Genomic DNA, 24,926 nt, shown 5'->3' with positions numbered 1-24,926 from the left:
TAGAACTATATACCCCAAGAGTCCAACAGGTACCAGCCAGACACAAGGATGCGCTTGTTCCAAGGGTCTTCATTTATTCTGTCTTTCTGCATACCCTTTCTTCAGGGGCAGAGTCTGGGATGGAAAAAAAAAATGGCTGAAGCGGTGACGAACGCCGCCCCCCCGCCCCCCGCATCGTCCCCGATTGGGGCCGTTTTGCAGGCGACTGAGATTTCTCCTGCGATCAGAGGGTCTGCGCCCATCAGCACGGTGTGCACTTCTCACCGCACTGGGTCAGGGGTGAGGCTGGGGGCGCTTCAAGTTCTAGGGGGATTCGGGCCTCTCCTGGACGCCCACAAAGTCCTTCCCAGCACTTGGTGCCCAAAGGGGCAGAGCGGCCTCCGCCAGCCACAGCACCCTGGGCGGGGGGCGCGGGGCGGGCAGCCGGAGCTGCCGAGGCTCGGGTTTCCTGGGCCGGATGGCCGGCCGCAGCCCGGAGGCCCCCGGATGCCCGGCGGGCGCGCGCGGCCCGCACCCGCCCGCGCGCGGCCCCCGGCGCAGCTGCCGCCTCCCAGCGCCGGGCCCGCGCCCCCTCGGCTGGGCCCTGGGCGGAGCCGCCCACCTGTCCCCCGGGACGCCCCACGGGGGCCGAGCGGGGGCGGGCGCCGAGGGCCGGAGAAAAGGCGCGGGCGGCGCGCGCGGCAGGAGGGCGCTGGGCGAGCGCGGGACGGGCACGCGAGCTGCCGCGCCGCGCGCACAGGGGCCGGGAGCCCGCGGAGCAGCCGGGAGCTCGCGGCGTCCGGACGGGCTCAGGTGAGGGGCGGCAGGGGACGGGCGACCGGAGCCCCGAGCCGGAGGCCGCGCGCCGGGGGCTGCGCATCAGGGACGCGCTGAAACGAGGGCAGAGGGAGGACCACTCCGGGGGGCGGAGGGGCGAGGCTCCGCCTGCGGGGCTGCTGCCCCTTTAAGGTTGCCGGGGCGACGGCTCTGGCCAGAGCGAGGCGCATTGACGTCAGCAGCCGCGTGCTGATTGGCTGCGGCGCGGCCGTTTCCGGTGGCGCCGTTGCGGAGCCGCTGTCGCCGAGTGGAGCGGGGCCGGGAGGGCGTCGTTGAGGGAGCCCCGCCGGCCGTCTCCGAGCCCGCAGCCCGAGCCCGCCGCCGCCCGTCCGCAGGTGAGGGGGCCCGCGGGCCCCGGCGCGCCCCGCCTCGCCGCCCGCCGCCCGCCCGGGGGCGCCGGGCCGACCCAAGATGGCGTCGCGGGGAGCGCCCTGCGGGGGGACGGCCGCTCCCCCGGCGCCGCCCGCCCGCGCGGCCTCTCCTCACGGCTGCCGCGGGCCCCGCGCTGGCCCGGCGTCCGCGCCCCGGGCCGCCCCGCCGGCTCCCGGCTGCCGGCTCCCGGCGCGGGCCCGCCCCCGCCGCCGCGCGCGCCCGCCCCCCACACGGGCGGCGGCGCGGGGCGCGCGGCGCCCCCAGCCCTTGCGGCCGCCTCGGGGGCGGGGAACGTGCTTTCGCCCCGCGGCCGCCTCCGCGCGCGCCCGCGGCGCTCCCCGCCCGCCCCGGCCTGCCGCCCGCCCCGCCCCGCCCCCGCGGCGGCCGCCGCCCGCCTCCCCGGCCGGTGCGCGCTCGTCAGCCCCCTCCTGCCGGCCCCCCCCGCCCCGCTGCCCCCCTCGGGGTCTCCCCGCGGCCTTCCGACCGGAGCGGGATGGGGGCCCTCCCTCCCGCGGCCGGGGCCCAAGTGCCGCGAAGGGCACGTCCCCGCGCACGTCCGGGAGCCCCCCCCCCGCCGCTCGGGGCGCGCGCGTCCGCGCCGGGGCGAGCCCGCGGCGGTGGCCGTCTCCGTGGTCCCCGAGGATGACCCCCAGGAAGGGCTCCTGGCCGCGGCCTGAATCAGCGATTTTCTCAAAGGGTCTGACATACATCCTCGCATCTAATCCCTTGGACACAGCGTTGTGTTAATGTCACAACTGAATTTCCAGAAGAACGAATCCCAGTGTTTTCTTAAGGAGACACAGTGCGGTGTCCGTTTTTCAGCAGTTGAGTAACGGGGGGCGAGGGAGAGCTAAATTGTAGGCTGTAGAGGAGCCTGGTGGGCTGCGGTCCATGGGGTCGCGAAGAGTCGGACACGGCTGAGCGATTTCCCTTTCACGCATTGGAGAAGGAAATGGCAGCCAACTCCAGTGTTCTTGCCTGGAGAATTCCAGGGACGGGGGAGCCTGGTGGGCTGCCGTCTGTGGGGTCGCACAGAGTCGGACACGACTGAAGGGACTTAGCAGCAGCAGCAGCAGAACTGAGTACAAGTGCAGAGTGAGTCTATAGTCCGTTAAGAAATTAAGACCATGAAATAGGGATTTTCCGGGGTTCACACGATGAACGCATCAATCCTGGGGCATTTCTAATAATATGCTGCCAAATTTCCAGTGTCCTCTTTTTGGTCTTTTAAATTAAATTGTTGCAAACAAAAAACCAGTTTCACCTCTTGGACCCAGTCATTTCTACCACAAACCTGACCTTTGAATGGTTTCTCTGGTCAGTTGAAAACATGTATTGATGTTCCCACAACGTTTTGAAACACAGATCTCATTGACTGATTTTGGTGTCTTTCAGTACGATATATTTCCTAGTGCAGAAAATCCTGAAGTGTATTTTCAGTTGATATGGTTGTCTGACCTGTAAAAGAGGCGGTGTAAATCTAAAAGTAATCTTTGTGTGTGTGTGTGTGTGTGTGTGTGTTTATTTCTGAAGGAGCAGCAGGAATCTTTTTCTGTGGCCTCTTTAATTTATGTGCCTGTCAGGTATCTACAAACTTTCTCCTGGTCTGTTAATCAGTCTGCTGACCTGTTAGTTAGTTTTTGACCTTTACCATGAAAGCTGTCAAAACGAAATGAGTAACAGCACAGTACTGTCCCTCTTTGCTGTGCTCTTTCTTTGTCCTTTGAAAGTTAGTTTGATCTCATTGGTTTTGTGTGCGTTGTATTTGGAAAACGTGGGTTAGTACTGAATTCTCTTGCAGAGTGGAGAGGACCTTACCTTAATCTTCTGATCTTAATTACATGATAATTAGGAAGGAAAACAGTTTGTGACTCTCTTGTTAAGTCAGTGAGCTTCGAATTCCAGGCTCAGGTTAGCCGCGCATTACTGCATCTGTTTAGTTTACTTTCACATCGAATCCTTTAAACTCTCTAAAATTCAGTAAGTGTAGTTTATCTATTTAGTCTTCATGTGAGTTAAAAACTTGACGTTTTAACATTTCCCTATTCAAATGTTTTATAATTTACTTGTTAAGGTGTTTATATGGTGTTTTTTTTTCCTATTAATAACGTATAAGATTTTCCCTTTTACTCGTGGATAATTGTGTTATCATTTAAGGCTGGCATCCGGTATAAAGAGTCTGGGATTAAAAATTGCCTTTGTTATGCATCCGGGTTTCTTTTGTGTTTTAAACCATTTTGGTTGTGTTGGCTGATCAGAGCCTGTGCTTGGGTGGTTTGCTGGGTGAGATCTGCCTGCTCCCCTGGGATCCGGGTTACGTGAAGGGGACGTCAGACGTTCCTCTTGGTGCTTACTTGCTTTCACCAAGCGCTGACTGCCGTGCCTTGTAGTTCTCTGTCCTGTTTGCCTTTTACACGTGTCCCATGTCCAGGATCCCTTTGCAGAAGAGAACTGAATGAAATTCCCTTGGGGGCCTGCCTGACTCCTCAGCACCAGCACCAGCCCCTCCCGGGGAGAGCCGGTGGCCGGCCGAGTCGGTGCCTCTCGAGGCCTGGGCCCTGTGCAGCAGTGCCTTGCCAGAATGTGCCTTCTCTTCATACTTCACTCCCTAGCCCTCACCTCCCTGTTTTAAAATTTAAAAAATCTGCCTAGTGAGAATGAAATCTTTGTGAATCGGTTGCCTGGTGAGTTTGTTAAGTCGAAGGCCAGCTTGACGTTTGCTGTTTGTGACCAGCTTTCCCGAGCTTCGGTGTCTTCTCTGTGGTGAACCATGGCTTCCGGCACCACGGCCAGCGAGGAGGAGCGCGGCCTCCGGGAATGCGAGCTCTATGTCCAGAAGCACAACATCCAGGCGCTGCTCAAGGACTCCATCGTGCAGCTGTGCACCGCGCGGCCCGAGAGGCCCATGGCCTTCCTCAGGGAGTACTTCGAGAAGCTGGAGAAGGTGAGCATGAACGGGGAGCGCCAGAGCTGACCCGCACGGTGGTTAAGTGCAAGGCTGGAGCGTGTTGCCGAGCTCTATCTTTGGGAAGAAAAGGAATTCTGACCAAATAATCATTTATCATCATCATCATCATTTAAAATAGAATTTCAGGGAACAAAGGCAGTCAGTGCATTTGCAGTAACTTGTAGCTTTGTAACCAGTGGGATTTAGCACATCTACTCTGATGCTCAGTGTACTTGGCTAGCAGGTTTTCCAGCCACAGTGCCTTGTAACTGCTTTAATTAATACATAAAAAGGACCAAATAAAATAACTGAGCTGGTTCAGTTGATTGGAAGTAGCACAGCACTGGTCAGCAGAATCTGTCGCAAGACTGTAAATCGATTATATTGCAGTAAAAATTAAAGAGTAAAAATAGTACATCAGTGGCGTGAATTGAGAACTTCTGCGGTACTTGAAAGCATTTAATGCTGTTTTTTTCAGCAAAACAAGTAAACTTGTAGGCTTTATCCTACGTTTGAAATCACTGTACTGGAGCATACAAGTCTGGCTTGTGACTAGTGTCTTAGAAACTCTGAGTTGTCCAAGTGTGTCTTATTGTAAGGTATGTCCCAACATAAATCGACCGTGGAGCAGAGAGAGCAAGATTGATGGCTGTCAGAATTCTACTTTATTTACAGTTCTGGTCAGGACTTGTTTTCTCTTGAGAAAAAAGAGATTGAGATTTTACTCATTGTTCATCCTTATTGTGTGTGTGTCAGTGGGACCTAAGCATGGGGTATGTGCTAGTCTAAGCAAAGTGGTCATTTTTCTTCAAGGTCGGTGCTTTAGTTCAGTCCCCTCAAAAAAATGATGAATGAGAAAGTCTGGATTGTTAAAAGTTTTGAGTAGTTTGTTTGATTTGCTCCTGAACTTTCAGCAGGGTAAAGTTACAGATTTTCTTAATGCATATTGAAGTTGTGACGTGGTTCATAATGACAGTGTACCACTTGGGAGGCATTTTCTTAGGTGTATGATTGTTAATTATCTAGTTGTATTGCAGAAACTTTTATACTGTATTCCACTGGTTTGGACAGCTTCTCAATCAGCATAATTAGTAAAAGAATCTGTTTTACTAATGTTCAGAAAATGTTTGGGTGGCTCAGTGATTGGACCCTTTTTCCCGTTTTCTTGGAAAGCTGTTGAAATTCGTGTCTAGTACCATGATTAGAATAATTAAAAACAACAGGAAAACCTAACCAGTCCCAGTGAATGTAGCCTTAGTGTTTTGGAATTGTGGTAGAAAGTCTGGTTTTTCTCTTATTTAAGCGGTTTCTGGTAGTGGAGCGCTGTAGTGCCAGGCTGCTGTGGGCCTTCCCTCCCTGTTTGGAAGCCAAGTGCGTTCCTGGAGGTCTGGTTCTGAAGTCGGTCACCGGTCACCGTAAGGTGATCCCTCTTCTCTCTGCACATTAGTAGCAGCCACCCGCTGAGCGGACGAGGTTGGCGAGGCACGCAGTGTGTGTCTTTCTGTAGGGAGTGTGGGTGCCGTGCTGCCTCAGGGCTGCGCTTTGATGGCCCTGCTGGAGCACTGACTGCAGGGGAAGCAGGAAGGACCCTGAGAGGCGTCGCTGTGCACGTGGGGTTTCTAGGTGTGCCCCGAGTAGGAGGCACAGCTTAGCGCTGTTGTGTAATTCGTGGGCTTTTGTTCACTCGCATCCATTCCTTTAGCCAGGGTTGACTAAAGATAAGCGGATGTTGGCGAAACTCGGGTTTCAGCTGTGGAACAGGTCATTTTTGTACGTTAGGTGTTGAGGTGTATGTCTGAGAATACAGGATCACTCTTGTCTCCTCTTCGCTGTGCTAACCAGGGCTCATGTTTCTGGTTCCCGCAACTGCTCAGTAAGAGATGCCCCAGAAGCCTGTCAGCTGGTCCAGTGAAGCGTCTGCAGTTCCCTTCAGGCTGTCGTTTGTGATCTGAGTCCTCTCTTGCGTGTGTGTTCACGTGAGCCTTGCCAACTAGTGGCTGAGAGGCTTTGTGATGGCTCTGACCATGGAGTGCCTCTTGTGTGCCAGGTGCTGTGTGAGCCATTGACCTTCTGCAAATGCTCATTATTTCAAACGTGTGAGGCTGGTGACTGTCACCATTCTAGAGAGGAAGCAGGAAAGCTGAGAAGAGGGGTCAGGGAACGTGGCCGTGGCCACCCAGGGACCAGCTTCTATTGCAGCACCTCGTGCCCCCTGCGCCTCAGTGGTTTACTCCAGATGTCCTGACACTTGGCCGTGCGTGTGCAGCGCTCTCTGCTCGGCCCATGTTGTCTTGGCTGCGTATGTCTTGTTCTGGGGCTCAGTGGAAGGAGCAGCCGTGTGTAAGGCATGCTGTTCTCAAGGCAGAGCGGTCAGAGGCTCCAGGGGCCAGAGTGCAGACTCACAGGAGGGCGTGGCGTGGCAGAACAGGCCACGTACCAAACCCCACGTCAGTGGGCTGGGACGCTGGCTTCACCCTCTGGGAAGAATGGATGTCAGGGCAGGGAGGATGGTGGGAACACGCTGAGTGAGCCGCGGGCCAGAATCAGGACCTAGTGTGCTGGGATGCCCTGACAGTAGGTGGACTGGGAGGGCTCTTTTGAGGAGTGAGGACCCTGAAGAACGACAGCAGCACGAAAAAGGGCGTGAGAACGTGTCGCGATGCTCGGGAGAGACGAGTGACCTCAGCCCTGGCTCTGCGTCATCAGGATCAGGACACATCGAGCGCCGTTGAAGCTGGAAACCCAGGAAGCATTGTTAAGACCGCAGTGCTCTTGGCACTTCCGAATCGTCTAAGACAGTAAGAACTCCCTTAGATAGATGGTACTTCCAAACGAAGGGTTACCTGTGAGATTTTTCATGAATTTTTTTGAAGTATCAATGACAAATCCTGGGGGGGTAGAATCTGTGTTTTCATTTATGCTCTTGAACTTTAAACTTTGGGGAGACTTGAGTTTTAAAGTTCTCTGTTAATATGGAATGAGAAAAACCTTACCTGTTACTGTAATTACCAGAATGACAATGAAGTGAGTTTTCTTTGAAAATTTTTTAAAAAACAATTTGGTTACATATTTGCCCGTGGATCAGCAGGACAATGAAAAGTCTTTTTCCTATGCCATGGTCTCCCTGGAGCGCCGCCCGAGTTCCATCATATACGGGCGTCTATACACGCGTGTCCAGTGTGTGCATGGTGTCCCATTGTATGGACATACGTTAATTATGGGCGTTACTTGATTGCCACATTGATGACCATTTTGGTGGTTTCCCGTATTTTGCTGTTAAAAGCTTTGGTATAGTGAATAACGGTGTGTATCTGTAATTTCACATACATGCATGTTTAAATGCCTAGCAGTAGACACACTTTATTATTTGATTAACAGGTAAGTGCATTTGTAACTAAATATGCAAATACATTCATGTTAGTTTTGTTATAGGCCTTTGTTACTGTGTTTTTAATTGAAAAGTCTAGATGAGAAAAATAAAGCTGGTTCCTCCCTCCAAAAATTAAAAAAAAAACAACCATTGGGCACAAGTCTCCTGATAGAAATAAGTGCTGTTCTTGCCTCAGTGGTGGTGGTTCTAGATGGTTCTTGCTGCACTGGTGTGTTCTTTGTCTTGATGCCGGATGCAGAGCTGAGTACCAGGCGGGAGAAAAAGCCGCCACCTCCTTCAATTCTTTTTATCAGAATTTTTCAGAAATAATTAGTAAATGCTGTCATTTAGAATTTCAAGGCTGATTTAGGAGAAGAATGGAGAGTGAGTCACGAATGAGGAGGTGATAGCTTGCCATCCTCGGCTTGTTTCATTCGGGTTTGGCGTCAGTCATAACTCATTCTCTACTGCAGACCGGAGGGGGATTTCTTTTTAAGGCCCTAGATCTGAAAAATAAGATTGTTAAACGGTTGATCTTGGTTTCATTTGGATTGGTTTAATCAGTTGTTAAAAGCAGGTAAGCCGAGTGTCAGCCCTGCCCTTTGTAAAGAAAGCTTCCAGCTCTGTCAGGGCAGGTGTGGAGCCCAGGCTCCCATCCCATTGTGTTATCTGTTGAACATGCAGACCGCAGGCTCAGCACTCTCTGGCGCTGGTTCTGTGTTCCCCTTGCCTCGTGTGATGTGGCGTGGCAGGTCCACGGGCTTCGGGCTGAGCTAATGGGGTCGCCTGACGGTCTGGACTTCGCTGTGTCACTCTGCTGTGCCTGAGTGCTGTTCATAGTGGCGTGCGTGGGCGAGGCACACCCATCTCCCAGGCTTTGTTTTGCGGTTTATCGCCGCTGAGTTCCTGCAGATGACGGTCGCTTTGCGGCCGTGGTGCGTGTGTAGCTCTTCTGTGCGTGCTGCGTGCCCTTGTGCCAGTGGCTGTTTGTTAGTATCGCGTCTATCGCCATCTGAGGAGCAGTATAACCTTTCAGAGTATTTCTCTTCAAATTCGACTCTCCGTTTTCTCCTGTTCTCAATTGGCCTTTGCCCCTTAACTTTCACGTTGATACGGAGAGATTTGCAGTGACTGAGAAGGACTGGCGTTAGAATAGGAGAACACCAGTAAAGAGCACCAATGCAGGGTCTCATTTTATAAACTTGTAATTTTTTAGGAGGAGGCAAAGCAGATCCAGAACCTGCAGAAAGCAGGCAGCCGTGCAGACTCTCGGGAGGATGAAATCTCCCCGCCGCCCCCTAACCCCGTGGTGAAGGGCCGGCGGCGACGCGGGGCCATCAGCGCTGAGGTCTACACCGAGGAGGATGCTGCGTCCTATGTTCGGAAGGTACCTGCACTTGGGAGTGTCTCCTCTGATGAACGTGCTCTGTTCCCAGTAGTAAACACAGACAGAGTGGGCCGTACTCCATCCTGCGCTGTTCCTGGGTACTGGGGAGCACGTTTCTGCAATAATAGGCCATCAGAGGAAGTATCTGTAGTGATTATGAAACAGTGAGTACTTGAGTTTGAGGGATTTTCTTTTCCGTGGTGGTGTTTTGCAGTGAAAGACCAGCAGTACTTTTTGTCTTGAATTGTGGTGTCAGGTTTTGACGTCCTCTCATTCGTGGGGTGCCTTTAACCTTTTGCTCTGTAAGCGTCGTCCATTTCCATTGGCTCTTTCTGAGAGCCAGGCTGCCATTTCCAGTTACGCGATTAGCCTGAAGGGGGAAGATAATTGGGCCGGCAAGAGGTTCTGAGACTAACAGTACATGCTCGTACTTTAGAAGATGACCAGTTATCATAAAACGCCTAGGTGTGCCTCAGTAATGACCTTGGGTAAGGTGATTTTGGTTTGTTTCTTTGGTTGTTGACTAGGAACCAAACACCAGCCTTTCAGTGCAGGCCTAGTTGTGGACAAAGGGGATTAATTAGTATTTGTTCACTCAAAGTCAGTATCTGTGGGTCAGAGATAGTGTGAGAGTGTTGTGTTGAAAATACTTAACTGCGGCGAGCTGGCACACTGAGCCCGGCTGAGAGGAGCTACTCCACGTCCAAGGTCAGGGGCAGCGGCCTAGAGTGCCAGGCTGCAACGGCTCAGGAACGGCTGAGAGGAGCTACCCCACGTCCGAGGTCAGGGGCGGCGGCTGGGAGGAGATACCCTGCGTCTGAGGTCAGGGGTGGCAGCCAAGAGGAGACACCCCACGTCCGAGGTCAGGGCGGCGACCGAGAGGAGACACCCTGCGTCCGAGGTCGGGGCAGCGGCCGAGAGGAGCTACCCCGTGTCCGAGGTCAGGCGGCCAGGAGAAGTCACCTCGCGCCCGAGGCCAGGGGCGGTGACCCTGAGGAGCCACCCCGAGTCCGAGGCCAGGGGAGGTGGCTGGGAGGAGCCAGGGGCGGTGACCCTGAGGAGCCACCCCGAGTCCGAGGCCAGGGGAGGTGGCTGGGAGGAGCCAGGGGCGGTGACCCTGAGGAGCCACCCCGAGTCCGAGGCCAGGGGAGGTGGCTGGGAGGAGCCACCCACGCTCGAGGCCAGGGCCAGTGACCGGGAGGAGCAACCCGAGGAGCGGTAGCTGCGCAGGCGCAGGAGGGCCTAGAGGAGTATTCCCATGTTGAAGGTCAGGAACAGCGGCAGTAAGGAGATACCCCTCGTCCGAGGTAAGAAGCAGCGGCTGTGCTTTCTGGAGCAGCCGTGAAGAGATACCCCACGCCCAAGGTAAGGGAAACCCAAGTAAGATGGTAGGTGTTGCAAGAGGGCATCAGAGGGCAGACACACTGAAACCATACTCACAGAAAACTAGTCAATCTAATCACACTAGGACCACAGCCTTGTCTAACTCAATGAAACCAAGCCATGCCTGCACGGCAACCCAAGACGGGCGGGTCATGGTGGAGAGGTCTGACAGAACGTGGTCCACTGGAGAAGGGAATGGCAAGCTACTTCAGTATTCTTGCCTTGAGAACCCCATGAACAGTATGAAAAGGCAAAATGATAGGATACCAAAAGAGGAACTCCCCAGGTCATTAGGTGCCCAATATGCTACTGGAGATCAGTGGAGAAATAACTCCAGAAAGAATGAAGGGATGGAGCCAAAGCAAAAACAATACCCAGCTGTGGATGTGACTGGTGATAGAAGCAAGATCCGATGCTGTAAAGAGCAGTATTGCATAGGAACCTGGAATGTCAGGTCCATGAATCTAGGCAAATTGGAAGTGGTCAAACAAGAGATGGCAAGGGTGAACGTCGACATTCTAGGAATCAGCGAACTAAAATGGACTGGAATGGGTGAATTTAACTCAGATGACCATTATATCTACTACTGCGGGCAGGAATCCCGTAGAAGAAATGGAGTAGCCATCATGGTCAACAGAAGAGTCCAAAATGCAGTACTTGGATGCACTCTCAAAAACGACAGAATGATCTCTGTTCATCTCCAAGGCAAACCATTCAATATCACAGTTATCCACGTCTATGCCCCAACCAGTAATGCTAAAGAAGCTGAAGTTAAACGGTTCTATGAAGACCTACAAGACCTTTTAGCACTAACACCCCAAAAAGATGTCCTTTTCATTATAGGGGACTGGAATGCAAAAGTAGGAAGTCAAGAAACACCTGGAGTAACAGGCAAATTTGGCCTTGGAATGTGGAATGAAGCAGGGCAAAGACTAATAGTTTTGCCAAGAAAATGCACTGGTCATAGCAAACACCCTCTTCCAGCAACACAAGAGAAGACTCTACACATGGACATCACCAGATGGTCAACACCGAAATCAGATTGATTATATTCTTTGCAGCCAAAGATGGAGAAGCTCTATATAGTCAACAAAAACAAGACCAGGAGCTGACTGGCTCAGATCATGAACTCCTTATTACCAATTTCAGACTCAAATTGAAGAAAGTAGGGAAAGCCGCTAGACCATTCAGGTATGACCTAAATCAAATCCCTTATGATTATACAGTGGAAGTGAGAAATAGATTTAAGGGCCTAGATCTGATAGATAGAGTGCCTGATGAACTATGGATGGAGGTTCGTGACATTGTACAGGAGATAGGGATCAAGACCATCCCCATGGGAAGAAATGCAAAAAAGCAAAATGGCTGTCTGGGGAGGCCTTACAAATAGCTGTGAAAAGAAGAGAGGTGAAAAGGAAAGATATAAGCATCTGAATGCAGAGTTCCAAAGAATAGCAAGAAGAGATAAGAAAGCTTTCTTCAGCAATCAGTGCAAAGAAATAGAGGAAAAGAACAGAATGGGAAAGACTAGAGATCTCTTCAAGAAAATTAGATGGGGTGGCAGGTGGGAGGGGGGTTCAGGAATGGGAACTCATGTACACCCGTGGCGGATTCATGTCAATGTATGGCAAAACCAATACAGTATTGTAAAATAAAAGGAAAACAAAAAATTTTTAAAAAAGAGATACCAAGGGAACATTTCATGCAAAGATGGGCTTGATAAAGGACAGAAATGGTCTGGACCTAACAGAAGCAGAAGATATTAAGAAGAGGTGGCAAGAATACACGGAAGAACTGTACAAAAAAGATCTTCACGACCCAGATAATCACGATGGTGTGATCACTCACCTAGAGCCAGACATCCTGGAATGTGAAGTCAAGTGGGCCTTAGAAAGCATCACTATGAACAAAGCTAGTGGAGGTGATGGAATTCCCGTTGAGCTGTTTCAAATCCTGAAAGATGATCCTGTGAAAGTGCTGGATTCAATATGCCAGCAAATTTGGAAAACTCAGCAGTGGCCACAGGACTGGAAAAGGTCAGTTTTCATTCCAATTCCAAAGAAAGGCAATGCCAAAGAATGCTCAAACTGCTGCACAATTGCACTCATCTCACGTGCTAGTAAAGTAATGCTCAAAATTCTCCAAGCCAGGCTTCAGCAATATGTGAACCGTGAACTCCCTGATGTTCAAGCTGGTTTTAGAAAAGGCAGAGGAACCAGAGATCAAATTGCCAACATCTGCTGGATCATTGAAAAAGCAAGAGAGTTCCAGAAAAACATCTATTTCTGCTTTATGGACTATGCCAAAGCCTTTGACTGTGTGGATCACAAGAAACTGTGTAAATCCTGAAAGAGATGGGAATACCAGACCACCTAACCTGCCTCTTGAGAAGTCTGTATGCAGGTCAGGAAGCAACAGTTAGAACTGGACATGGAACAACAGACTGGTTCCAAACAGGAAAAGGAGTACGTCAAGGCTGTATATTGTCACCCTGTTTATTTAACTTATATGGAGAGTACATCATGAGAAACGCTGGGCTGGAAGAAACACAAGCTGGAATGAAGATTGCCGGGAGAAATGTCAATAACCTTATATATGCAGATGACACCACCCTTATGGCAGAAAGTGAAGAGGAACTAAAAAGCCTCTTGATGAAAGTGAAAGAGGAGAGCGAAAAAGTTGGCTTAAAGCTCAACATTCAGAAAATGAAGATCATGGCATCCGGTCCCATCATTTCATGGGAAATAGATGGGGAAACAGTGGAAACAGTGTCAGACTTTATTTTTTGGGGCTCCAAAATCACTGCAGATGGTGACTGCAGCCATGAAATTAAAAGACGCTTACTCCTTGGAAGGAAAGTTATGACCAACCTAGATAGTATATTCAAAAGCAGAGACAATTACTTTGCCGACTAAGGTCCGTCTAGTCAAGGCTATGGTTTTTCCTGTGGTCATCTATGGATGTGAGAGTTGGACTGTGAAGAAGGCTGAGCTCTGAAGAGTTGATGCTTTTGAACTGTGGTGTTGGAGAAGAGTCTTGAGAGTCCCTTGGACTGCGAGGAGATCCAACCAGTCCATTGTAAAGGAAACCAGTCCTGGGATTTCTTTGGAAGGAAAGATACAAAATCTGAAACTCCAGCACTTTGGCCACCTCATGCGAAGAGTTGACTCATTGGATAAGACTGATGCTGGGAGGGATTAGGGGCAGGAGGAGAAGGGGACGACAGAGGATGAGATGGCTGGATGGCATCATGGACTCGATGGACGTGTCTGAGTGAACTCCGGGAGATGGTGATGGACAGGGAAGCCTGGCTTGCTGCGATTCATGGGGTCGCAAAGAGTCGGACACGATTGAGCAACTGAACTGAACTGAACTCAAAGCAGACTTGTCTAAATACCTAAGGTAGCTTGACATCTAATTGAAATGTTGGTTTCAGTCATGAAGTTGTTTTGGTTTATGGAACATATGGAATGGTCATTGGACTTTCTGCTCTTTCCTAGGTTATACCGAAAGATTATAAGACAATGGCTGCTTTAGCTAAAGCCATTGAAAAGAACGTACTGTTTTCACATCTTGATGATAACGAGAGAAGGTAGGTGATATTTTTTTTCCGGTACAGTTGGGATCCCAAACTAGCTGCCTCACTGTTGGAAGTTTTAAAGCGTCTTCATAATTGTTGGCGTGGTGCCACTCCAGGCTGAAAATCTGGAAGCTCTAAGGTTAACTAACAGACCTAGGTTAATGTTTTGTAACACGAAGCCTTCTCTCCCTGCAGTGACATTTTTGACGCCATGTTCCCGGTTTCCTTTATTGCTGGAGAGACTGTCATTCAGCAGGGTAAGGGTGGCCGCTTTTATGGCAAGTGCTAGTGTTAAAGTTGTGGAGCTTTTTTTCCTTTTGAAGCCTACCATCTTCCTTTTGGTATACTGTTGGATTTTCTTATTTCTTTAATTAAAATCGTCTCAGCTAAAAGTAAAAGGCACACTTTGCCTAAGGGAGTAATATTTCCCTAATGTCAGTGTAGTCTGGTTCATAGTGACTGTTAGAGAAGATTTGTGCATTTTCACTTTGTAAGGAATTCCAGGGCCACATAGGTTTTTCGTCTGCTCTATATTCATCGTTAACGGGCCCAAGGAAGGTAAAGCAGGGAGTGAGCCACGCTCAGACTCCTGCTCACCGAGCTCGTCTCTGTGGGAGGCTCTGTCCCTCCTGCTGGCTCTCACTTGGCCCGCACACACTGACCTGGGGCTCGCACACACTGACCTGGGGCTCGCTTTGGGCATTCCTCTTTTCCTTCCTTGTTTAGTCTCAGTATCTTCTTGGGGTTTCAAAGGCCATGTATTTTCTTTTTTAGTGACAGGGTGATACGTTGTTACTATTGTATCTTGTTTGTTGTTTTAGATGACATAGCAGTTACATTTCTGTAGTAAGTGGCTTGCTTAAGTTATTTTTCAGAGGCGTCTTCACCATGAGATGACTGATGACCTGGTCAGTTTTATGACTTGTAAAATATATTGCTGGACTTTTTGGTTTGATTTGTTCTTTTTTAATTTATAATTTGCTTCTGACTTTTTTACTCTCCTTGCTTTTAGGTGACGAAGGGGATAACTTCTACGTGATTGACCAAGGAGAGATGGACGTAAGATTTAAGAATAGCAAAAATATGTCGAGACTCTTTTAAAAGTCAGCTTGTCCCTTACTGCTTCTGAGAGGCCTGAGGGCTATTGCATCCTCGTATGTTAGATTCCTTTTGCCAGATGTTTCACTGACACCAAGAAAGGCCATTTTTACTGACACATAAACTTTCTAAAGGTAGTTTCTTTGGCTGAATGTACAGTTCGGAACTTTTGCTGGGTTAGCAGTTCAGGCACGTGTGCCTGCTTTGCAGGATAAGGTCGGGGGTCTCGACAGGTCATCAGCCGGGAGACTGGGTGCAGCCTCTGTCCTGTACATCTTGTCCCTCCCATAAGAGCATCAGAGAACTCAGTGGCACAGTGAGTAAAATGCTGACCAGCACAGTGCCTGGCACAGGGCTCTGTAAATACACCTGCGTAGTGGCTGTGTTGTGTCCGACTCTGCGGCCCCATGGGCTGCCGCGCGCCAGCCTCTCCTGTCCTCCTCTGTCCTGGAGGTTGCTTATGGTCATGTCCGTTGCACCGGTGATGCCGTCTGACCGGCCTCTTCTGCCCCCTCCTCCTTTTGCCTCGTAAACACGTAAGGAGCACTGCCAGTGCCTAGGTCACTGCTCTGCGCTCACCGTCCGTGCTGAGGGCCTTTTTCTCCCCAGATAATTAGACCAGCTGTGTCATAGACACTCTGGACATGTCTGACTTGTCACAAGTCAGGTGTTTTGCCCTGTTGTGGTCCGGAAAGGTAACATCTTATTTTCTACAACAGAGTTCAGGATTCTGATCTTTGAAAAGAGTGTGCGGGTTTTTAATCCGTATATATTTGTGTATGTAGAGATAACCAGCGCTTTTGTATTTTAGGTCTATGTCAACAATGAATGGGCAACCAGCGTTGGGGAAGGAGGGAGCTTCGGGGAGCTTGCTCTGATTTACGGGACTCCTCGAGCGGCCACTGTCAAGGCCAAGACGAACGTGAAGCTGTGGGGCATTGACCGGGACAGCTACAGAAGGATCCTCATGGTGAGACCCGTGCGAGGGGGTGCAGCCCACCGTCCAGGCTGTGTGACTCGCGTTCGACAGTGCCACCGCGGGAAGATGGGAATACTTGTAACGATTGAATGCTTGACCTTAGCATTACCCGTTACACCATTTGCGACAGAGATCTTTTAGAACAGAACTTTGGCTGAAATGATACGGGAGACCGACACAGGGTGTGTGTGCAGTGGTCAGCGGATGTTTGGAACTGTCTCCGTCGGTCAGCGCATCTCCCTTTGGCCAGTCTTCACACAGACGGACGGCTTGATGGATGCTGCGCTGACGTTTCTGTGATAGCAGTTTGAGTCCTTCTTTCTGTGGAGGATGGAGGTTGTGGAGAAGGACCCTAAGCTGGAAGTATACTCAGCTTTACTTGGGGGTTTTTTTTTTTTTTTTGCAGAACTGATAATTTGCTTTTTTGATGTTTCAGTTTTTGATTAATTCTTTGGCCATATACTTGGTGTTCCTTTTAGGAGCAAGTTACCGAGAGCTTTTTATTCAATGCAGACCTTACCGTCTCCAACAGGAGAAAACAAGCAAGCTCTGAGTAACTGCTGTCAGTTTACCTGAAACAACATTTCTTACTCCACAGAGGTCTGTGATTTACACAGTTTAGAGATACGACTTTCTTTTTTTCATTTACAGGGAAGCACGCTGAGAAAGCGGAAGATGTATGAGGAGTTTCTTAGTAAAGTGTCTATTTTAGGTAAGTTGGGAAGTTGCATGGAGAATCGCTAAATTGAAGTGTTAGTAATGCTTAAGGAAGTAGATTCCGTTTCATAAAAATGGCTTGAGTTATCAATATATTTTCACAGTCACAAAAAGCACAGGAATGTGAAACTGAAGTTTGGCTAAGAAGTAATTTCAACTTGTGTTTAATTTGCTAGTGGATGGCTGACCTCTTAGTTAGAAATAAGTGCTACTGATTCTTCCTGGAAGGATAGGAAGGCTGGACCTGTCCTCCGGACGGTGGATGGCTGGTTACCCCCGGGACTGGGTCTCCATTGCTCTGTCAGTGAGTTTTTTCAGTTCAGGGAAGTGAGTGTCACCAAGAATGTGTCTCTTCTGTGGAAAGGTTTGGTGCCACTTGCTGGCTTTCTCTGAAAGAATGCTAGAGTCTGAGGAACTGCAGAGCAGCGTGATTGGAAGTGCTGCTGCGGGGTCTGCGGCATGGGCTTGGAGACGCTGTCACAGGCTGCTCTGCGTGGAGGGAATGGTGGATTCCATACGGCCGCATGAGTCGTTGCTTTCACAGTGACTTGCCTTCGTGCCCGCCCTTTGCTTTCTCAGAGATGATTACTTCTAGTGTCTAGAGTGTTAGTTTGGCCTTTGGGAACATAGGTTATTTTTTAGTTATTCTTACTGGTTTTGTAAATAAATCTGAGTTATTTCTCTGCATTTCTGGAACAGATTCTCTTTGGGTCGTATAATTGCAGGTTTGAGTTGCATCGATGGCAGTCTTTGGCAATACTTAATGATCACGTTCTTTTCATTCCTTTCCCACTGGATGAGTTGGTGTAGATTAGCTTGGCTCCTGGGCCCCTGAATTCAGGAGGGTGCGTGGGCCATTTGCATGTGACAGGGTGTTGCTGAGAGAGGGCTAGTTGAAGACAGGTGCCAAGTTGAATCTGAGCCACACTGGAGTGTTTCAGTTGACTTTTTGTACTTTTTGTTTTGAAATTTTTAGCAATACCAAATAACATAGAGAAACTCTTTTGCTATCTGCCTTTTAGAATCTCTGGACAAGTGGGAGCGTCTCACGGTAGCCGATGCGTTGGAACCAGTCCAGTTTGAAGACGGGCAGAAGATTGTGGTGCAGGGGGAGCCGGGTGATGAGTTCTTCATTATCTTGGAGGTAAAGACGGGGCAGCCCCGGAGGGGGAAGGGGGCGCTGGTCCCCAGCCGCAGCTTCTCTTCTAGGGTCGCCTGGCAGTTTCAGGTGAAGGCCGTCCTTCCCTTTGAAGTGCTGATGCTTGTTTTTCTGCTAGGCCACCACGTTTTAAATGAGTTTAAGTCAAAGTCAGAATTGTGGGAGGTATTAGCCAGATTCAGATCTACTTAAATTAATCCTGCTTATACAGGCCGAACAGAACTCTGCCATTCAACGTGCAGACTGTGAGGTGATGTACATTTTTGTTAAAATCATGCTTTGGGGCTGTTTGGCAATGAAGGGCCCAGCTCAGGTCTTTAAATTCTCTGTTTTCCTGTGTTTTATGTGCTCATGACCGTGGACATGGAGACCCACACAGCTGGTGTGTGCTGTGAGGGGGGTCAGGAGAAGCTGCCGGTACCTCTCCAGCCAGGGGTTGAGGACGTCTTAGTGAGCAGGGCCAGGCAGGAGCATGTCCAGGCTCTTCTGAGCCCTGGCATTTCTGTCGCAGATGGAACTCTTGTCACTGTGAGGCAGCAGGCAGGGACAGTACCTGGAGGAGCTGGGGTGTCGCTCACGTACACCTGTGTCCATGAAGAGCCGGTGTGCCTGGGTCTGGCCCTCCTCCTGCAGTTTCTTGCCTCAGTCCAAACCCTGGCGGTCCCTTGGCTTGATGCGAAGCGCCGCCAGCAGGAACTCTGGGGATAGAGGTCACGCCTGTGCTGACTCTCCAGTCCTCTCCATCACATGAACACAGAAGATTTGAAGCAGCTGCTGAATTCTGCTTCTCTTGGCAGAGCCCTAAAGTCGCAGAGGGCACCGAGCGTGCCCCTGGGCATGGGCCACATTAACGTGTCTCGCTCTTTGGTGGTCCCATCGCAGGGCTCGGCCGCGGTGCTGCAGCGGCGCTCAGAGAACGAGGAGTTTGTGGAGGTGGGAAGGCTGGGCCCTTCGGACTACTTCGGTGAGTGGCCCCCGCGGGGTGACGTCCCTGCCCAGCACGCGCCACGGTCCTTCCTGCGCTTGTTTCCCTTCTCCTGCGCTTCAGTGCCCACTTCAGTTGCTTGGCTCCCGGAGCGTTTGACCTTGACTCAGTTAAGAATTACATTACTGTCTCAGGTCTGTCGTTTGGTGGTTTTTCTGAAGTGCGGATGTTGTGTGGCCTGGATGTCGTGTGGTCTGGGCGAGTCTCTCTCTGCTCTCAGGGTGCCTCTCGGAAAGCGTTCCGGGAGTGTGCCCGCTCTCAGCGCCCTCTCCCCTCCAGGCGAGATCGCTCTGCTGATGAACCGGCCCCGTGCAGCCACCGTGGTAGCCCGCGGCCCACTGAAGTGCGTCAAGCTGGACCGGCCGCGGTTCGAGCGTGTCCTCGGCCCGTGCTCCGACATCCTCAAGCGCAACATCCAGCAGTACAACAGCTTCGTGTCCCTGTCTGTGTGAGGCCCGCCCCGGCCCCGCGCAGCGCCCGCCGCCCCTGGCACCGCAGCTTCCTGTCGGCTTCTGTTCAAGTTGCTTTTGTGGCACCGTTTTTATTTTGGCGCATTACTGAGTGCTCACACAGCTAAATAAATAGAAGAGTTCTCTGAAGACTTGGCTGTCCCCGCCTCTCTGTGCAGTGTTGGTGTTCGCCCCCCAGCCCCCGCCGCCGTGCCCCCAGCCCGCTCGCTGGCTGTCTGCGGAGGGCTGACCCCGCTCCACCGAGGGGCCTGGGGGCTGAGGCGGCAGTGTGAGCTTCCCTTGAAGTGACGCCCGCCTTCTGCTACTGTACGTGTTCTTTAGACTGTGGCCGTGTGTGCCGTCGGTCCCTGTGGAGTAAATGCTTTCTCATGAAGCTCTGAGGATTAGGAAGAACAGGTGCCGAAGAACCTTAGCAGGACATCGGTCTGTAGTTAAAGTAGCCTAAGGGTGGAGACGCCCCTTGTTGCTGTGATACGACCAGGTCTTTTCTTGTTTGATAAGAATCTGTGTGTGTCGGCTGAGGGCCTGGTTCTGTTTCTCTCTGGGGGATAAGGCTCCCTCTTCAGCTCTGCAGCACGTTGAGGTGTGGCTGTCTCTCCCTGCTTTCTGCGTTTCACTCCAAATCATAAGCCACAGATACCAGTTCTGATTGAACGACAGATGCCTCAGCTCACAGATTCCTTAGACTTTCCTCTTTCCAGCCAGTGCCAAATGCTCATCAGCAGGTGCCGAATTGATGAGAATCCGAGGTCTGCGTTCTTGGCTGTTAACTCAGAGCTTCTGGTTAGTGTACACCCTTCAGGTGACTCCAGGATGGTAATCTCTTAGGCCCTGTAAGCCCTGACTCCAGGAAAGATACACTGCATGTCGATGTGAAAGGGAAGAGGGGTTGCTAACGGGGCGACGGGCCGGCAGCTCAGTGTCGGGACCCTGCCCCGAGCGGACGTTCTTTACTTGCTTCAGCACCGCCACCACCCCTCGCCCCGCTTTAAATCCGCTAGACTTTATGGGGCTTGGGGGTGCGGTAGGACGTGTCTGTGTTGCACGTCCGTCAGAGAGGCCGTCCTGAGAAGTTCTGCTTCCCTCTCCACTGTTTTATTCCCTGGGAGGCTTTCCTGTGTAAACTTGTTTTGAGTCTTAACTGTATTTCAGTATTTTCCGGCCTTATCAACCTTGTGTTGTTAAACTATTCCCTGGGCGCCAGTGATAGCCCCATTGTTCATCTGTTGTTTTTAAACAGCATCTCACAGCTCCATAATGGAGGCACTCTTGTTTGCCTTGTGATCTTTGTAACATAACGTGGGGGGGGTATATTTGGGAATGACTGCAAGCGTTTCTTTCTCCATCTGTATGCAACTGGCTCCAATTATTAATCCCTTCTTACCCTTTCCTGGGTCATTAAATTGGTCATGGTACATGTTTTTCACAGATTTGAACAGTTTTTAGGTTGTTACTAGTTTGGAGTATAAATCTGGGAAACATTTTATTTACCTTTTAGTGTGGAATAGAAAGCCACCTTATTACAAGTTTTTTATTTTTCAAAATTATACTAAATGAGGATTTTTGATCTGTATTTTGTGTTTAGCTGCCTTTTTATATTTAAAATATTAAAAATTGTTGGTTAGCTTAAAGCTTAATTTGATCTTTGTTTAAACGCCAAAACTGTACTTGAGAATGTCATGCGTTTGCAGTTTCCTGTATGTATATGATCACGTTCATGTGTGTTTAGATAGCCACAATGCTTCCTAAATGAATTTTGCTCTTAAGTCATTTGGCTTTGCTGTTTACCCCTTTTTGTAGTTTTTAATCTAAGAAAATTGAAGTCTGAATTTAAGAATGCTCACATTTTGAGCTTTCCCTTTGTGCAGTCTGGGTGCATATGAGGAATCGCAGTGGCGTCGTCTGTCTCAGTGGACATCCCGAGCTTCAGCAGCCATCCTTTCTGGGCTTGGTAAGGGAGCCTGTGAGACCTCCTGCTCTGGACAGTGTGGGCCACCCAAGGGCCGCTCCGCATCGTTTGCTGGCTGCGAGTCCGGTTATACTGTGTGTGCTAATATACTCTCTTCTTTTTGCTGTAGATTGTCTCAACAGTGGGTCAAGTAATAAAAAGACTAAATAATTTAATCCTTTAACGAATCAGTCTTTCTTCCCTTTCTCCTTTGCTTCTCTTCTCCATCCCCACTCGCCCAAAAACTCTGAATCCAAATCTGGTGCGCAAGGATGAAAATTTATTGTGAATTAGGGGATGAGGGGATCATAGAATATGTTTCTTTTCAGTGTTTTCCAGTTCAGTTTGTCAGTGAATCTAAAACCCTTACTTTCAGGATAATTGAGATGTACTGGATCTGTTTACTGAATGATGGAAGGAAAAAATTAAATCAAGAATTCCTTTTTGTTAAGGGTAGACTGGTTCTCTGGCCTTGAAACTTTCCCAGACTGAATGGAAAATACTCCTAGGTCAGCATGCTCCTTGGTTTAAATTTAATAAGTGCGTTCATATATTTAGGTGTGTGTCTGTGTTTTGCACACATACAAAGTCATTTCTAACGTTTACGCCTCAGGTTTCTGAGGCGTAGGAGGCTTAGCTGAGTCTGAGAATGGTAGGGTGCTTCTCTCCATGCCCTGCGGGAACTGGGTGCTGCTTCGTAGCACGAGCGCTTCCTCCCGGTGCAGTCACCTCCCGCAGCCCACTGGAGCTGGAATATTTAACAGAACACAGTTGAAGAGCGTTTTCCTGGGTTCACTATACTGGTTGTGGATTAATTGTCCCTCTCAAACACTGGCTCATATGAAATCCTTTTTTAATGATGTGAATGTAGTGATGTCATAAAATTGAAGTTATGTGATGTTAGTTTGCTTACATTGCCTTCTCTCCAACCACAAATTGACAGCTGAACCCGTTCTGTATTTTTGTTAGGCCCTAGCAGGTGTATTTCTAGATGGGCATTGAGAAGCAGCGTCTAGATCACCAATTAATGTGACCCCCAAGTAGCTGTCGTAATAGTGAGCACCAGGGAAGACTGGAAGAGGAGAAGCTGAAATCTCTCCCTTCTTTCCCTCTGGGATTTTACAGAGAAGCCAGTGTTGCTGGTGAAGGACAAGTTTGTGAAGTGCAGCTTCCTCACAGTTCACAGTCGTGGTTCAGTCTGTGGCCCTGCGTGCAGAGCTGTGCCTTCATCCTGACACAGCCTAAAACCCAAACCCCAGACTCCTCTTGTGAAAGCTCTGCCAGCGTCGGTAAGCAGCGCTGTGGTTTCCCCAGTCACCACTAGGTGGAGAGCTTGTCATCGCCTTCGTTCACCTCTGCGTCATCACTCACAGCTGACCCTCACGGAAGCTGGATTTGCACATTTTGCAAACCTGCCTGCCTGCCTGCTGGGACTTGTCTGCACCTCTAGGTCAGCCCTTGTGGCACAGTCACGGCCACACCCAGGCTGGAGCGGGGCAGAGGAGGTGCTCTCCTGCCCGCCGTGCGCCCGGCCTCCTTTCAGAATTAGGCCTGTGATCCAGTGCCCTTTCTGTTGGTCTGTTTAATGCCTTTTTTTTGTTGTTGTCGGCATTTTTGAGCTGTTCTGTTGGTGATTTCGCCGTTTAAAACAGCCCCCAGAGGAGTTCTCCGCTTCTGGCTAGTGTTCTCGAGTGTAACTGGCTTCTCTGAGGCGTCAGTTGCAGCATTCATGAAGCAACAGCAGTAGCTGAGGCGCCTTTGCACACCCAGCACAGACAACAAGGATCACGGGTAGGTTGGTGGGCAGACGTGTACTGAGAGGCTCTGGGGAGCCTGCAGCCCTGTGTCTCTAATGGGAGCAAACAGCTGCCCCCACTCCCTGCCTCTGGTGGCTGCGTCTACCATTGTTTGGTGCTGGTGGTACGGCTGCTCAGTCGTGTCTGACTCTTTGTGATCCCACGGACTGCAGCACGCCAGGCTCCCCTGTCCTTCACCATCTCCCAGAGTTTGCTCAAACTCACACCCATTGAGTTGGTGATGCCATCCAATCATCTCGTCCTCTGTCTAAACCACCACCAGTAAGAGAAGCAGCTACACTCCTACAGCCCTCAAGCCCAGATGCCCTCCAGGTTTGGGGGCTGCTGAGCTCCTGCAGACCTCTCTCCACCAGCTCACAGGAGACCTCTCTCCACCAGCTCACAGGAGACCTCTCTCCACCAGTTCACAATCTGTCTGTTCCCTTTCATTTTTTCACTTTGCCATCAGTAGTAAGGACAGGAGACCACAGAAGTTTCTAACAAAGACAAGAGTTTTCAGTCATGGATGTGCTGGAAGAACCTGATAACTGGGGTCTTCTGTTTTATGGTATTTCTGACAAATAGTGGAGTCTTAATCTTGGTGTTATTGAAAGAATAATGGTGTGTTTAGGACAGGTGAGTCAGGAGGTACCTAGGTATTGGACACGCTGGTCACACTCAGCTCTGTTTCCCTCAGTCTGTGAAGTGGACCAGCGCCTCTTATTATCACAGGCCACCTGAACATGAGAGGCTGGCCTCACGTGGAGCTGGGCCTAACCTGCCTGGGGCCCTGCCATTTGGGTCTTGAGACCGCTGGTTCCGTCCCTGGCTGCCCCTGCCTGCGTGTGTCCCTGCTGTCCCTCCGTGCGTCGTTACCTGGTTCCCCCCACTCCAAAAGGAGACGTTGGCTCGAAGCAGGAGAAACAGTTCATGAGGTGGGAGCCCCAGGGGCAGGGACACGCCTCAGTGATGCACGCCTCTGGGGTTAAGGTCCCTCTATACTGAAGACTGATTTTTGTTGTAAAGTCAACAAACAACAGCTTCACAAGCTGGGTGCATTTTTGTGTTCAGTGGAAAGAGCACTTTGGTGTAGCTGTGACCCCCTAGACTGTGTGATTTTAGTTAACCTCTCTGAGCCCCTCAGTTCCTTGGCAGTCCGGATGAGGTGGGGATTCTGTCTGTGGGGCGGGAGCTCGTCGTCGTGTCCGCACCCTGGGGCGTGGCAGTGGGGGCCCCAGGGGGGCTGGAAGCCTGTCTGGAGCCTGTCCCCTGGGGCCGTCTCTGGGTGCATGGCCGAGGTCCTGGATGAAGCCCAGAGAGGTGTTGACCTGGGACCCGCCTCCGCGACTTCCCACCCCTTGTCACGAGCACCTGAGCCTCTGGCCTTCACCAGAAGAGCCGATGTGGCGTCGGCAGCCTGGTCACCTGCTGACCCGCTGACCGATCGATGGGAGTCCACTCCTGTCCTGCGTGTGGTCACGGGCTGTGGAGTGAGAAACACGTCCTATTCAGACGTGAGCAGGTCAGCAGAGACAAGGCTGGCGAGACAGGAAGCCTCCGGAACGGCTGGGAGCTTAGGAAGTGAAGTGGACTGAGCCCTGTCTGAGCGGGCAGCGGAGGGGCGGGCATCTGGAGCGGCAGATTGCTCCGGGCAACCCGCTCCGGGCAGCCCGCAGCGCTCGGGGCCCGGCGCGGGCACTGCCGGGCCTCACGGCAGCCAGCGCTGGTTGGCGGGCTGGACGGGCCCCAGCTGCCCTGCTCCCCTCCAGGCTCCCGCCCCTGCTGGACCCGTCCTTGTGTCGTCCCACTGCAGGACCCCCTCGCGTCGCCTTTTATAGCTGCCGATGCCAGTCCTGACATCCTTGATGCCAGTTCAGTCGATGTTTACTCTTTGAGATGGAAACATCCTTTTCGGATAC

The 24,926-nt window shown here is 51.0% G+C and overlaps 1 protein-coding gene across 3 annotated transcripts in view; it reads left to right on the top strand.

The window, feature by feature from the left end:
* Positions 1-19,392, top strand: part of PRKAR1A (protein kinase cAMP-dependent type I regulatory subunit alpha) — a 44,096-nt gene extending 24,704 nt beyond the window's left edge. For 2 of the 3 annotated variants that reach the window (XM_052658792.1, XM_052658791.1), the window contains 10 exons: positions 3,923-4,132; positions 8,722-8,892; positions 13,776-13,867; positions 14,051-14,112; positions 14,868-14,914; positions 15,765-15,923; positions 16,584-16,644; positions 17,672-17,793; positions 18,691-18,772; positions 19,073-19,392. In XM_052658792.1, the coding sequence (XP_052514752.1) occupies positions 3,959-4,132; positions 8,722-8,892; positions 13,776-13,867; positions 14,051-14,112; positions 14,868-14,914; positions 15,765-15,923; positions 16,584-16,644; positions 17,672-17,793; positions 18,691-18,772; positions 19,073-19,245 (1,143 nt within the window). In that variant the 5' untranslated portion in view covers positions 3,923-3,958 and the 3' untranslated portion in view covers positions 19,246-19,392. Of the gene's footprint in view, positions 1-1,019; positions 1,152-3,922; positions 4,133-8,721; positions 8,893-13,775; positions 13,868-14,050; positions 14,113-14,867; positions 14,915-15,764; positions 15,924-16,583; positions 16,645-17,671; positions 17,794-18,690; positions 18,773-19,072 lie in introns of those variants that run through there. The other variant, XM_052658790.1, reaches the window with a different exon arrangement.
* Positions 19,393-24,926: the final 5,534 nt, after the last annotated feature.

This window comes from Budorcas taxicolor, chromosome 19, assembly GCF_023091745.1.
Source record: "Budorcas taxicolor isolate Tak-1 chromosome 19, Takin1.1, whole genome shotgun sequence".
Classification (NCBI taxonomy): Eukaryota; Metazoa; Chordata; class Mammalia; order Artiodactyla; family Bovidae; genus Budorcas; species Budorcas taxicolor.
Note: the sequence above shows the minus strand (reverse complement) of the source record. Positions and strands in the feature narration are given on the sequence as shown.